The 15,714-nt window shown below is 46.3% G+C and overlaps 1 protein-coding gene across 1 annotated transcript in view; it reads left to right on the forward strand.

Annotated features, from left to right (window-relative positions):
• The window catches only part of osbpl3b (oxysterol binding protein-like 3b), a 126,272-nt gene that overhangs the window by 80,385 nt on the left and 30,173 nt on the right, over positions 1-15,714 (forward strand). The window contains exons 11-13 of the mRNA XM_031811935.1: positions 1,291-1,424; positions 10,051-10,161; positions 14,979-15,116. Coding sequence (XP_031667795.1) covers positions 1,291-1,424; positions 10,051-10,161; positions 14,979-15,116 — 383 coding nt within the window. The remainder of the gene's footprint in view (positions 1-1,290; positions 1,425-10,050; positions 10,162-14,978; positions 15,117-15,714) is intronic.

A 15,714-nucleotide genomic window follows, 5' to 3' on the forward strand; every position in this document is an offset into this window, starting at 1 on the left:
TCTTGCTGTGATCCTGAACCCAACAACACAGAGACATAACAGACATGATGACAGCTAGTCTTCCTGAACCCAACAACAGAGACATAACAGACATGATGACAGCTAGTCTTCCTGGGGTCCTGAACCCAACAACACAGAGACATAACAGACATGAGAATGTACAAGTCCTCTGTCACAGACACCCAATAGATCTTAATAGGAGACACTTTGTTTTTGATCTAGTATGCCGCCACTCGCATTTGTGTAATAACATTATATAAAGTATGTGGACACCCACATACGCTTGTGGCTGAATGGAAGCATGTCCCAGCAGCAATGTTCCAACATCTAGTGGAAGCCTTCCCAGAAACATGAGGTGTTTCGACGAGCAGGTGTCAACATACTTTTGGCCATGTCGTGTAAGTAATTCTTCAGAGATCGTCAGGTTGACAATTTAAATTGGGTTAAAATAGGAAATGGACGCTGTCGACTCATCTCCCTGAATTACATATTAACATAGAAACATTGTCTAAAAATGCTAATATGAAATTAGCCCATTGAGCAGAGATGAGGCAGAGAAGTGCTGATTGACTCTGAAGCATTCCATTAGCAGTTATTACAGCAGGCCGTCAGTGGTCTCATCATAGTGTGCAATAGGGCTGCAGGCTTCTGGCATGGTAATAGAAACTCTATGTGTGTCTGTGCCATAACACAACTGATAGAGAGTGTTGATGTGAATGACAGGAGGGCAGTGATAACCTCTGATTGAGACTCAGGGGGTAAAAGATCTAAATCAGATGCTCCCTCAGCTGAGCAGGAACCCCAGACTTCTACATTGTAGGTGCTCAGTTATTAATGGAGGAGACATCCTCTGAGGCCTTATGCTGAATTATTGAAACCTAGCTAATTGTTGTTAAAGAAGTCATTATCTCTCTCTCTGTCTCTCTCTCTCGCTCTCGCTCTCTCTCTCTCTCTGTCTCTTTCGCTCTCTCTCTCTCTGTCTCTTTCGCTCTCTCTCTCTCTCTCTCTGTCTCTTTCGCTCTTTCGCTCTCTCTCTCTGCCCCCACCCACTCTCTCTCTCTCTCTCTCTTTCGCTCTCTCTCTCTGCCCCCACCCACTCACTCACTCTCTCTCTCTCTCTCTCTCTCTCTCTCTCTTTCGCTCTCTCTCTCTGCCCCCACCCACTCACTCACTCTCTCTCTCTCTCTCTCTCTCTCTCTCTCTCTCTCGCTCTCTCGCTCTCTCTCTCTCTCTCTCTCTCTCTTGCTCTCTCTCTCTCTCTCTCTCTCTCGCGCTCTCTCATTCTCTCAGTGTATGCCACCATGAAGTCAGCCCTGAGCGCTCTCACCTCTGAGAAGGAGAAGTTAAAACAGGTGCTGGACCACCAAGACACATGCCCCCCTACCTCTCCAGGGATTATGGGTCTGAAGAACGCTCTGTCCTCGGTAAGATCCCCTCCCACACCTCTCACTCTGTCACTGCACTGTAGGTCTTCAGTCAGGGAGAATTGACATGTCTCTCATTTTGACTTGCCATTGTACCCTGGTAGCCTGTCCTCCCACACCGGTGTCTGCTGACAAGCCTGTTACTGGGGATCACTGGCTGTGTACCCACCTGAACACACACAGTCTCACATTCAGTCCTGTAGTCAGGGCCTCCCTCCTTCCCCCCCTCTTTCCCTCCCTCTTTTATAGCCTTCCCTCCCTCTTTTACAACATTCCCACCCTCTTTTACAACATTCCCACCCTCTTGTACAGCATTCCCTCCCTCTTTTACAGCATTCCCTCCCTCTTTTACAACATTCCCTCCCTCTTTTACAGCATTCTCTCTCTCTTTTACAGCATTCCCTCCCTCTTTTACAGCATTCCCTCCCTCTTTACAGCATTCCCACCCTCTTTTACAGCATTCCCACCCTCTTTTACAGCCTTCCCTCTGTCCTTCCCTCCCTCTTTCCATCCTCCCTCTTTTACAGCCTTCCCTCCATCCTTCCCTCCCTCTTTCCATCCTCCCTCTTTTACAGCCTTCCCTCCGTCCTTCCCTCCCTCTTTTACAGCATTTCCTCCCTCTTTTACAGCCTTCCCTCCGTCCTTCCCTCCCTCTTTTACAGCCTTCCCTCTGTCCGTCCCTCCCTCTTTCCATCCTCCCTCTTTTACAGCCTTCCCTCCCTCTTTTACAGCCTTCCCTCCCTCTTTTACAGCCTTCCCTCCGTCCTTCCCTCCCTCTTTCCATCCTCCCTCTTTTATAGCCTTCCCTCCGTCCTTCCCTCCCTCTTTTACAGCATTCCCTCCCTCTTTTACAGCATTCCCACCCTCTTTTACAGCATTCCCACCCTCTTTTACAGCATTCCCACCCTCTTTTACAGCCTTCCCTCTGTCCGTCCTTCCCTCCCTCTTTCCATCCTCCCTCTTTTACAGCCTTCCCTCCGTCCTTCCCTCCCTCTTTCCATCCTCCCTCTTTTACAGCATTCCTCCCCTTTCCCTCCCTCTTTTACAGCATTCCCTCCCTCTTTCACAGCCTTCCCTCTGTCCTTCCCTCACTCTTTCCATCCTCCCTCTTTTACAGCCTTCCCTCCCTCCTTCTTTCTCTCTTTCCAGCCTTCCCTCCCTCTTTTACAGCGTTCCCTCCATCCTTCCCTCCCTCTTTCCATCCTTCCCTCCCTCTTTTACAGCGTTCCCTCTATCCTTCCCTCCCTCTTTCCATCCTTCCCTCCCTCTGTCCTTCCTTCCTTCCTTACCTCCTTCCTTCCCCAGCTAGAGTTTATATTGTGGGTTTTAACATGATTGTGTTTCATATGTTTCAACCTCTGAGTTATTTATACTGAGACTCAGAGGACTACCGGGAAGTAAGAAAACACTAGAGTTATTTATACTGAGACTCAGAGGACTACCAGGTAGTAAGAAAACACTAGAGTTATTTATACTGAGACTCAGAGGACTACCAGGAAGTAAGAAAACACTAGAGTTATTTATACTGAGACTCAGAGGACTACCAGGAAGTAAGAAAACACTAGAGTTATTTATACTGAGACTCAGAGGACTACCAGGAAGTAAGAAAACACTAGAGTTATTTATACTGAGACTCAGAGGACTACCAGGAAGTAAGAAAACACTAGAGTTATTTATACTGGGACTCAGAGGACTACCAGGAAGTAAGAAAACACTAAAGTTATTTATACTGAGACTCAGAGAACTACCAGGAAGTAAGAAAACACTAGAGTTATTTATACTGGGACTCAGAGGACTACCAGGAAGTAAGAAAACACTAAAGTAATTTATACTGAGACTCAGAGAACTACCAGGAAGTAAGAAAACACTAGAGTTATTTATACTGAGACTCAGAGAACTACCAGGTAGTAAGAAAACACTAGTTATTTATACTGAGACTCAGAGGACTACCAGGAAGTAAGAAAACACTAGAGTTATTTATACTGGGACTCAGAGGACTACCAGGAAGTAAGAAAACACTAAAGTTATTTATACTGAGACTCAGAGGACTACCAGGAAGTAAGAAAACACTAGAGTTATTTATACTGGGACTCAGAGGACTACCAGGAAGTAAGAAAACACTAGTTATTTATACTGGGACTCAGAGGACTACCAGGAAGTAAGAAAACACTAGAGTTGTGTGACTGTGATGGGGTTTTCTTTTGCTGTTGTTTCCCTTGTGAAAGAGGTCTTCTGACCTCAATGAGAGAACCTGCTTCAAAACATTCTTAAAAAGTTAACATTACAACAAACTGCAAGATGATATATTTTTCCCTTTGCACAATGCTCTGCACTACAAACGTGTCCATAAGACTGCAGCTGTGCTTGTTTGGGGCATGTTCTCCTCTCCTCCACTCCTGCCTGCATGTGCTACTATAGATATAGAATGAATAGAACGAGTTCCCCAGTCAAGTCAGCGATGGCATAATGGGTGGACTGGCAGCCATTGCGAGTGAACCCATAGGACCAACGCAGGACGTACGAGTAGGAAGTAAAAGCAGGATTCAACTCAACTGGCATTAGAAAATATTAGAAGGCCCACCACACATTCAGGCTGCTACACAGACTCGATGGAGTCTCTAGTCTAGAGCTTCAACTGTGTTTCAGAGTAGTTTTAAACTCTAAATGGTTAAATGAGTGAGAAATAGATGTCAATGTTGCAATAGTTTGTGAGTGGGCAACATATATTATCATCTGAAATTGACATGTTGAATCATTTTGCAATGTAAAATGATTGTATATTTCCCTAATGGGGACAGTATGTTTTACTACCTTACACAAGCTGGCATTTTCACCCCATAACATTGAGTGGAATTACACATCCTTTTTACCTCAGATTAGTGATGTTAGTATAAAAGTTTACAGTCATCACGATGACATAAGATTGAGTGGAATTACACATCCTTTTTACCTCAGATTAGTGATGTTAGTATAAAAGTTTACAGTCATCACGATGACATAAGATTGAGTGGAATTACACATCCTTTTTACCTCAGATTAGTGATGTTAGTATAAAAGTTTACAGTCTTCACCATGACATAAGATTGATTGCTTGAAACGGATCAATATCTTTGGTTTTGTACCGTAGCAACTTCCTTTAAACTGCACACAGAGACATTAAAAAGGGATCCAAGAGTTTATCTGACTCTGGGGAAGTAGATAAACGGCTTCATTACCAACATCCAGAAGTATCCTTTTAAGTTAACTAACTGAAAAGTGGTTTGTTCCGTTTTTCGTGATGGCAGCATCCAAAATAATCAACATCCGATGTTCTAAAATATAGATATCAGCCTTATGCAAGTTCTCATCTAGTCAACCATATACAGTGGGGCAAAAAAGTATTTCGTCAGCCACCAATTGTGCAAGTTCTCCCACTTAATAGTTTTTTTTTTAAGTGGGAGAATAATTTGCAAAATTCATAAAAATTCCTACAATGTGATTTTCTGGATTTTTTTTGCTCATTTTGTCTGTCATAGTTGAAGTGTACCTATTATGAAAATTACAGGCCTCTCTCATCTTTTTAAGTGGGAGAACTTGCACAATTGGTGGCTGACTAAATACTTTTTTCTCACACTGTTGCTGGTATTTTGGCCCATTCCTCCATGCAGATCTCCTCTAGAGCAGTGATGTTTTGGGGCTGTTGCTGGGCAACTTTCAACTCCCTCCAAAGATTTTCTATGGGGTTGAGATCTGGAGACTGGCTAGGCCACTCCAGGACCTTGAAATGCTTCTTACGAAGCCACTCCTTCGTTGCCCGGGCGGTGTGTTTGGGATCATTGTCATGCTGAAAGACCCAGCCACGTTTCATCTTCAATGCCCTTGCTGATGGAAGGAGGTTTTCACTCAAAATCTCAAGATACATGGCCCCATTCATTCTTTCCTTTACACGGATCAGTCTTCCTAGTCCCTTTGCAGAAAAACATCCCCAAAGCATGATGTTTCCACCCCCATGCATCACAGTAGGTATGGTGTTCTTTGGATGCAACTCAGCATTCTTTGTCCTCCAAACACAACGAGTTGAGTTTTTACCAGAAAATTCTATTTTGGTTTCATCTGACCATATGACATTCTCCCAATCTTCTTCTGGATCATCCAAATGCTCTCTAGCAAACTTCAGACGGGCCTGGACATGTACTGGCTTAATCAGGGGGACACGTCTGGCACTGCAGGATTTGAGTCCCTGGCGGCGTAGTGTGTTACTGATGGTAGGCTTTGTTACTTTGGTCCCAGCTCTCTGCAGGTCATTCACTAGGTCCCCCCATGTGGTTCTGGGATTTTTGCTCACCGTTCTTGTGATCATTTTGACCCCACGGGGTGAGATCTTGCGTGGAGCCCCAGATCGAGGGAGATTATCAGTGGTCTTGTATGTCTTCCATTTCCTAATAATTGCCCCCACAGTTGATTTCTTCAAACCAAGCTGCTTACCTATTGCAGATTCAGTCTTCCCAGCCTGGTGCAGGTCTACAATGTTGTTTCTGGTGTCCTTTGACAGCTCTTTGGTCTTGGCCATAGTGGAGTTTGGAGTGGGACTGTTTGAGGTTGTGGACAGGTGTCTTTTATATTGATAACAAGTTCAAACAGGTGCCATTAATACAGGTAACGAGTGGAGGACAGAGGAGCCTCTTAAAGAAGAAGTTACAGGTCTGTGAGAGCCAGAAATCTTGCTTGTTTGTAGGTGACCAAATACTTATTTTCCACCATAATTTGCAAATAAATTCATAAAAAATCCTACAATGTGATTTTCAGGATTTTTTTTCTCATTTTGTCTGTCATAGTTGAAGTGTACCTATGATGAAAATTACAGGCCTCTCTCATCTTTTTAAGTGGGAGAACTTGCACAATTGGTGGCTGACTAAATACTTTTTTGCCCCACTGTATTTATGGTTAACACTTGCATCTGTGGCCATAGCAACGCCCCTCTGGTCACTACTCATCGGCTAAAAAAAAGCCTTGTGGCTTTTCTGACGCCTCTGCAAAATATATATTGTACCACTCAAAAGTTTGGACACACCTATTCATTCAAGAGTGGCTAGTTTGAAGAATCTGAAATATAAAATAGATTTTGATTTGTTTAACACTATTTTGGTTACTACATGATTCCATTTCATAGTTGTAATGTCTTCACTATTATTCTACAATGTGGAAAATAGTAAAAATAAAGAACAACCCTGGAATGAGTGTCCAAACTTTAGACTGGTACTGCATGTTTTTAAATAAATACATACAGTACCAGTCCCCTAACCCTACCACCCTTCCCCTAATTGGAGTAAACTAATGTACAACAACATTTAGGCTTCTACTTCCAGCTTATACATACTATATACATTTTACTGACACAGTATATTTTACAATAGTGTTTTTTTGTCCCTCTACAAGATCTTGCATCTGCAATCCCGCTCTTAACCCTTAAAGGTGATTTTTCAGTCTTAAAGGGGCTTTTTTCAGTCAACCACTAACCACACATTTTTCCTTACCCTTTCTTAAAGCACAGGCTCCTGCGAGCCGTGACGCAAGTTGCCCCTAACCCCCGAAGAGGGTGTGGGTTCCAATACCAAATGATATGAGCATTATCTCATAATGATCCGAGCCCCCTATCACTGTGGTAACCTCTCCTCCTTTTAGAAGGAGTCTGACCTGGGGATATTCCATGTCCATTATTTCTCTCAATGTTCATACTCCTCTGTGCTCCGTTTGTGAGTTTAAGTGAAACTTCTTCATGGGTGTGTGTGAGATTAGGGCCTTCCTGTCAGCACTTCCTGCCCACGCTCTCTGCTTACTAAAAATGACTCTGAAAACTAGGCCTAAACAAACTTACTCTGACGCTAGCTAGCTAGCTAGCCACTTAATACAACTTGTTTTCTCTAGATGTATACTAACGTTCAGAATTTTGGGTCCACTTAGAAATGTCCTTATTTTTTAAAGAAAAGCAATTTTTTTGTCCATTAAAATAAAATATAATAGATCAGAAATACAGTGTAGACATTCTTAATATTGTAAATGACTATTGTAGCTGGAAACTGCAGATTTTTCTACCGTTTACAGCTGGATGAAGGCGTTTGTGGGTGAAGGCTTTTCCATGCGAGAAATTGCCAAGAAACTGAAGATCTCGTACAACGCCGTGTACCACTTCCTTGACAGAACAGCGCAAACTGGCCCTAACCAGAATAGAAAGAGGAGTGGGAGGCCCTGGTGCACAACTGAGCAAGAGGACAAGTACATTAGAGTGTCTAGTTTGAAAAACAGATGCCTCACAAGTCCTCAACTGGCAGCTTCATTTAAATAGTATCCGCAAAACACCAGTCTCAATGTCAACAGTGAATAGGCGACTCCGGGATGCTGGCCTTCTAGGCAGAATTGCAAAGAAGAAGCCATATCTCAGACTGGCCAATAAAAAGAAAAGATTAAGATGGGCAAAAGAACACAGACAATGGACAGAGGAACACTGCCTAGAAGGCCAGCATCCCGGAGTCGCCTCTTCACTGTTGACGTTGAGACTGGTGTTTTGTGGGTACTATTTAATGAAGCTGCCAGTTGAGGACTTGTGAGGTGTCTGTTTCTCAAACTAGACAAAAGCTACATCTGGAGACTTATATCTCCCTCACTAACTATAAGCATCAGCTGTCAGAGCAGCTTACCGATCACTGCACCTGTATACAGCCCATCTGTAAATAGCCCACCCAACTACCTCATCCCCATATTGTTATTTTTATTTGTTTTGCTCTTTTGCACCCCAGTATCTCTACTTGCACATCATCATTTGCACATCTATCACTCCAATGTTAATTGCTAAATTGTAATTATTTCGCCACTTTGGCCTATTTATTGCCTTACCTCCCTAATCTTACTACATTGGCACACACGGTATATAGATTTTTCTATTGTGTTATTGACTGGCCGTCTATTCCTCTTCTTTCTTGGATAATCAGTTTGCTGAAATAAGTCATGATATTTTGAAGATCAATACATAAAAGTTACTCCCGACACACACGTGTCACACTTGTATTCAGATGACTTGTAATTTTGCTAGATTAGTGCCTTATAAACTGCTCACAATATTTACCAAGCTGTCACTCAAGACAAAAATTGATTAGCTTGTTCTACTGTAATCAAATAGCTTGTGCAAATGAATCCCTCACATTGATATTGAATTGAAATGAATGGAACTGGGACAATAGCAGCGGCAACATTGCAGCGTCTTCTAACAGACAAACCTCTAGGAACTTTGGTGTCCTACATCTACCTGACGTTAGATGACAACCAGTCATAGCCATAGTATACTGTATGAAACACACTCACAGATTTTTAGAACAATTACATATATTTCTCACTATCTTTAACCATGGAGAGAGTTTTAAAATGTTACTAAACACAAGTCAACCTTGCGCTCTAGACTAGTTTCCATAGTGACTGTGCAGCAGCCTGAACATTTGACTTCCCTACATTCAGTGGCTAGCTACACTACAAATATAATCGTACCGCGTTTCCGTGAAGCAATCGTAGAAACAGTCCACCACAACAAACTCAAGAGTTTCCTGATTAGCAAAGGTTAGTCTATGTTTCATTTCATTGTGTATTAGAAACACAGTTTGAGATCGTTGTGAGGGGATTTCACCAGTGGTTGAATGGGGAATTGGTCTTGCCGGGAAAATGTTGTCCGAGGTTGCAACAGTAAACAAGGGGGGCGGGGCTTAGAGGGTTAGAGGTTCCAAGCCCATTCTATTCATTCTATTTCTATGTGTGCTGTTGCTGCAGGGAGGGAGGTGATGTCTCGGCAACCGAAGACTTTGCTTAAACACCTTGCTTGTTTCAGCAAGTCGCAACAAAAAGTTACATCAAGTTATCGCAGAAACTGACTCAACCACAATAGTGCCTGGTCATCCCGTCTTCAGTCAGCTGTTCGTACCATATTTTTTATAACGGTTATGACGGTTATTTAATTTATTCATGACGGGCTTCATCCATTACCTCCAGCCCTAATGGCATATCAGTGTCTGGAAGGAAGTGACATTGTATTTTGTTCGATGTCTTGCCTCTCTAAGTCACACTTGAAAGACACCTCTGTTCTTAACCACTCCTACTACTGATGAGGCAGGTCTCATCTTGTTTGGGTCTTCTCAGAGCTTATTGGGGAGACATTTCTAGGCACCTCATCACATCTTCCCCACAGCTGTGTGTTCATACAGCACCTGTTTTCAGTACATGATGAACCCATTGACACAATCTATAAGTGGTTGGCTGTTTGTGCAGAATCACATATATTTATATTTTTGAATTGGTAGAAACAGTATTGCGGAAAATGTTTGATAGAAAATGTTTGATTAGGAAAATAAAAAAGTCTGAATCATACCAATCAGTAGAGATAAGTGGTGTTTTGGTGTCCCAGGGTCATATTCACTTTGCACCAAACAGAAGATAACAGACTGCAACACGGAGGATGTGTCCAATAAGAAACATTTGTTTTTCATTTTTCTGCTGCAAAAGGTTTTGCTACGGTGTGCACTAATGAATATGTCCCAGCATTGTGTGTGTGTGTGTGTGTGTGGCTGTGTGCTGAAACAGAACACTGGTTGTTTGTTGTTCCATCCAGGCTATAGCCCAGAACTCTGAACTGAGAGAGCGGCTGAGCAACATTCACACTGAGTCCAGCTGCATCCCAGAACCCTCCACTGGGCTCATAAACCTCTCTGGTCCCCTACAGGTGGGTGTGGGACGTGCATGATGACGTGCATGATGACACACCCTCCCTCCCTCCCACATCAGCATCATCAGGTTTACAAAATTCCGCTAACGTGTCAGAGGATTCTGGATTCCAGAGGATTCTGGATTCTAGAGGATTCTGGATTCTAGAGGATTCTGGGTACCAGAGGATTCTGGATTCCAGAGGATTCTGGATTTTATGCATGTTCCCTCCCAATTCTAGGAATCTAAACGGTGATTTCTGGGAAAACCTGGGACTTTAACAGACTTTTCCAACCGTGATCATCATCATTATTATCCAATGAGAACAGGCTATATGATTATAAAAACATCTGACACATTATCATCTGCTGGCCTTAGTCCCAATACAACAGGTGTTGTCCCACTCACTGCTTGTTCTGACACATTATCATCTGCTGGCCTTAGTCCCAATACAACAGGTGTTGTCCCACTCACTGCTTGTTCTGACACATTATCATCTGCTGGCCTTAGTCCCAATACAACAGGTGTTGTCCCACTCACTGCTTGTTCTGACACATTATCATCTGCTGGCCTTAGTCCCAATACAACAGGTGTTGTCCCACTCACTGCTTGTTCTGACACATTATCATCTGCTGGCCTTAGTCCCAATACAACAGGTGTTGTCCCACTCACTGCTTGTTCTGACACATTATCATCTGCTGGCCTTAGTCCCAATACAACAGGTGTTGTCCCACTCACTGCTTGTTCTGACACATTATCATCTGCTGGCCTTAGTCCCAATACAACGGGTGTTGTCCCACTCACTGCTTGTTCTGACACATTATCATCTGCTGGCCTTAGTCCCAATACAACAGGTGTTGTCCCACTCACTGCTTGTTCTGACACATTATCATCTGCTGGCCTTAGTCCCAATACAACAGGTGTTGTCCCACTCACTGCTTGTTCTGACACATTATCATCTGCTGGCCTTAGTCCCAATACAACAGGTGTTGTCCCACTCACTGCTTGTTCTGACACATTATCATCTGCTGGCCTTAGTCCCAATACAACAGGTGTTGTCCCACTCACTGCTTGTTCTGACACATTATCATCTGCTGGCCTTAGTCCCAATACAACAGGTGTTGTCCCACTCACTGCTTGTTCTGACACATTATCATCTGCTGGCCTTAGTCCCAATACAACAGGTGTTGTCCCACTCACTGCTTGTTCTGACACATTATCATCTGCTGGCCTTAGTCCCAATACAACAGGTGTTGTCCCACTCACTGCTTGTTCTGACACATTATCATCTGCTGGCCTTAGTCCCAATACAACAGGTGTTGTCCCACTCACTGCTTGTTCTGACACATTATCATCTGCTGGCCTTAGTCCCAATACAACAGGTGTTGTCCCACTCACTGCTTGTTCTGACACATTATAATCTGCTGGCCTTAGTCCCAATACAACGGGTGTTGTCCCACTCACTGCTTGTTCTGACACATTATCATCTGCTGGCCTTAGTCCCAATACAACGGGTGTTGTCCCACTCACTGCTTGTTCTGACACATTATCATCTGCTGGCCTTAGTCCCAATACAACAGGTGTTGTCCCACTCACTGCTTGTTCTGACACATTATCATCTGCTGGCCTTAGTCCCAATACAACAGGTGTTGTCCCACTCACTGCTTGTTCTGACACATTATCATCTGCTGGCCTTAGTCCCAATACAACAGGTGTTGTCCCACTCAATGCTTGTTCTGACACATTATCATCTGCTGGCCTTAGTCCCAATACAACAGGTGTTGTCCCACTCACTGCTTGTTCTGACACATTATCATCTGCTGGCCTTAGTCCCAATACAACAGGTGTTGTCCCACTCACTGCTTGTTCTGACACATTATCATCTGCTGGCCTTAGTCCCAATACAACAGGTGTTGTCCCACTCACTGCTTGTTCAGCCCCTCTGTAATGATGAGTGGTTATCAGCACAACATCTCCTTAGTTGTTACAGAGTAACAGGTTCAGCAGTGTTTTCTACTCCTAACTGTTACAATATGGATGCTTAGTGTTGACAGCTCCAACTCCTACTTATCAAGCTGGGTGTTGAGACAACAACTGATTAGACTGAAGGGATTGTTAGTTGTAAACACCTCTCCTTCTGTTCAGAGTCAGTTGTTATCCTTAAGAGCTCACACACACACACACACACACGAACAGAGAATCAGAGTCCATTGGTACCCTCCAGAGCTCACTGTTGTGTTTATTTAATCAGATCTGATGATAGGGTACAGCCTGATCCTGTTGATCACATCCCTGGATGCTTCTAGTACTCACACACACTCACATGCCCACACACACACACATTCCCACACACACACACACGCACATGCACACATACAAAACAAACACACACACACACACACAGTTAGTGATTCTGTTATTGTCAGAGGAGTTTCCTCAGAGGAAGGCTTCCCTGTTTCCTCATCATTAATTGGTCCACAGAGGCACGAGGGAATCAACAAGTAGGCCTAATGCACTCTCTGGGTCCTGGTCAACAGTACTGTCTGGGTCCCCCTCTGGGTCCTGGTCAACAGTACTGTCTGGGTCCCCCTCTGGGCCCTGGTCAACAGTACTGTCTGGGTCTCCCTCTGGGTCATGCTCAACAGTACTGTCTGGGTCCCCCTCTGGGGCCTGGTCAACAGTACTGTCTGGGTCGCCCTCTGGGCCCTGGTCAACAGTACTGTCTGGGTCCCCCTCTGGGCCCTGGTCAACAGTACTGTCTGGGTCCCCCTCTGGGCCCTGGTCAACAGTACTGTCTTGGTCTCCCTCTGGGCCCTGGTCAACAGTACTGTCTGGGTCGCCCTCTGGGCCCTGGTCAACAGTACTGTCTGGGTCTCCCTCTGGGTCATGGTCAACAGTACTGTCTGGGTCCCCCTCTGGGGCCTGGTCAACAGTACTGTCTGGGTCGCCCTCTGGGCCCTGGTCAACAGTACTGTCTGGGTCCCCCTCTGGGCCCTGGTCAACAGTACTGTCTGGGTCCCCCTCTGGGCCCTGGTCAACAGTACTGTCTTGGTCTCCCTCTGGGCCCTGGTCAACAGTACTGTCTGGGTCGCCCTCTGGGCCCTGGTCAACAGTACTGTCTGGGTCCCCCTCTGGGCCCTGGTCAACAGTACTGTCTGGGTCCCCCTCTGGGCCCTGGTCAACAGTACTGTCTGGGTCGCCCTCTGGGCCCTGGTCAACAGTACTGTCTGGGTCTCCCTCTGGGTCATGGTCAACAGTACTGTCTGGGTCCCCCTCTGGGGCCTGGTCAACAGTACTGTCTGGGTCGCCCTCTGGGCCCTGGTCAACAGTACTGTCTGGGTCCCCCTCTGGGCCCTGGTCAACAGTACTGTCTGGGTCCCCCTCTGGGCCCTGGTCAACAGTACTGTCTTGGTCTCCCTCTGGGCCCTGGTCAACAGTACTGTCTGGGTCGCCCTCTGGGCCCTGGTCAACAGTACTGTCTGGGTCCCCCTCTGGGCCCTGGTCAACAGTACTGTCTGGGTCGCCCTCTGGGCCCTGGTCAACAGTACTGTCTGGGTCCCCCTCTGGGCCCTGGTCAACAGTACTGTCTGGGTCCCCCTCTGGGCCCTGGTCAACAGTACTGTCTGGGTCCCCCTCTGGGCCCTGGTCAACAGTACTATCTGGGTCCCCCTCTGGGCCCTGGTCAACAGTACTGTCTGGGTCGCCCTCTGGGCCCTGGTCAACAGTACTGTCTGGGTCCCCCTCTGGGCCCTGGTCAACAGTACTGTCTTGGTCTCCCTCTGGGCCCTGGTCAACAGTACTGTCTGGGTCGCCCTCTGGGCCCTGGTCAACAGTACTGTCTGGGTCCCCCTCTGGGCCCTGGTCAACAGTACTGTCTGGGCCCTGGTCAACAGTACTGTCTGGGTCCCCCTCTGGGCCCTGGTCAACAGTACTGTCTGGGTCGCCCTCTGGGCCCTGGTCAACAGTACTGTCTGGGTCCCCCTCTGGGCCCTGGTCAACAGTACTGTCTGGGTCCCCCTCTGGGCCCTGGTCAACAGTACTGTCTGGGTCCCCCTCTGGGCCCTGGTCAACAGTACTATCTGGGTCCCCCTCTGGGCCCTGGTCAACAGTACTGTCTGGGTCGCCCTCTGGGCCCTGGTCAACAGTACTGTCTGGGTCCCCCTCTGGGCCCTGGTCAACAGTACTGTCTGGGTCCCCCTCTGGGCCCTGGTCAACAGTACTGTCTGGGTCCCCCTCTGGGCCCTGGTCAACAGTACTGTCTGGGTCCCCCTCTGGGCCCTGGTCAACAGTACTGTCTGGGTCGCCCTCTGGGCCCTGGTCAACAGTACTGTCTGGGTCCCCCTCTGGGCCCTGGTCAACAGTACTGTCTGGGTCCCCCTCTGGGCCCTGGTCAACAGTACTGTCTGGGTCGCCCTCTGGGCCCTGGTCAACAGTACTGTCTGGGTCGCCCTCTGGGCCCTGGTCAACAGTACTGTCTGGGTCGCCCTCTGGGCCCTGGTCAACAGTACTGTCTGGGTCCCCCTCTGGGCCCTGGTCAACAGTACTGCCCTATAACAGGAATAATGTACATTTGAGACACAACCTGTATGTGTGTTCAATTCACACAGTCACGCTATTCTTTGGAAATGTACATGTTTAATCATGGTTTATTGTTTCAGACAGTAATGTTTCTTCCTTTTGAAAGTTCTAACAACAGGAGAATGAGTTAAAATTAATCTAAGCCTAAACCTAGCTGAATTAATCTGAGCCTAAACCTAACTGAATTAATTTAAGCCTAAACCTAACTGAATTAATTTAAGCCTAAACCTAACTGACATTATGTTCTCCTCTTATTAGAAGCAAGACTCCACCGATGGATCCCACCCCCTAGTTCACCAGGCGTCCAATGAGAGCAGAGCGTCCATCACAGAGTCTCTGTCAGAGTTCTTCGATGCTCAGGAGGTTCTACTGTCTGCCAGCTCCTCAGAAAACGAGGTCAGTGTCTGACCTCGGAGGTCAGCTCTCTCTCTTTGCTGTTGAAACCAGTCAATACTGGAGGAGGAGAGGAGGAGGGAGCGGGAGGAGGAGGGAGGGGTGGAGGGATAGGAGGACAGGGAGGGAGGGAGGATCGGGGAGGGAGGGGGAGGAAGAGGAGCAAGGGGAGGCTATGGTGTGGGAGGAGGATGAGGAGAGAGGATGAGGAGGAGAGGGAGAAGGATGAGGAGGGAGGATAGAGGAGGGAGAATGAGGAGGGAGCGGGAGGAGGAGGGAGGATGAGGTGGGAGGGGGGAGAGAAAGAGGAGGAAAGAGAGGAGGGTGATGAGGAGGGAGGAGGAGAGAGAGAGGAAGGAGGGGAATGAGGAGGGAGGAGGAGAAAGAGAGGAGGGAGGAGGTGGAGAGAGGAGTAACAGACAGAGAACTGGAAGATATTTTGTCTGGACAAACTTCTGGCTTCAGACTTAATGAGGCACCTCCAGTCAGAGCTCTGAGCTACAGGACATGTTCAGTATGTTTTCTGTTCCTGTGTGAAAGTTAATTACCCCCATCTATAAATAACATACCCTTACTGCAGAGAGGAGAGGAGCTGAGGTGT

This window comes from Oncorhynchus kisutch, unplaced genomic scaffold (assembly GCF_002021735.2).
Source record: "Oncorhynchus kisutch isolate 150728-3 unplaced genomic scaffold, Okis_V2 Okis02a-Okis13b_hom, whole genome shotgun sequence".
Lineage (NCBI taxonomy): Eukaryota > Metazoa > Chordata > Actinopteri > Salmoniformes > Salmonidae > Oncorhynchus > Oncorhynchus kisutch.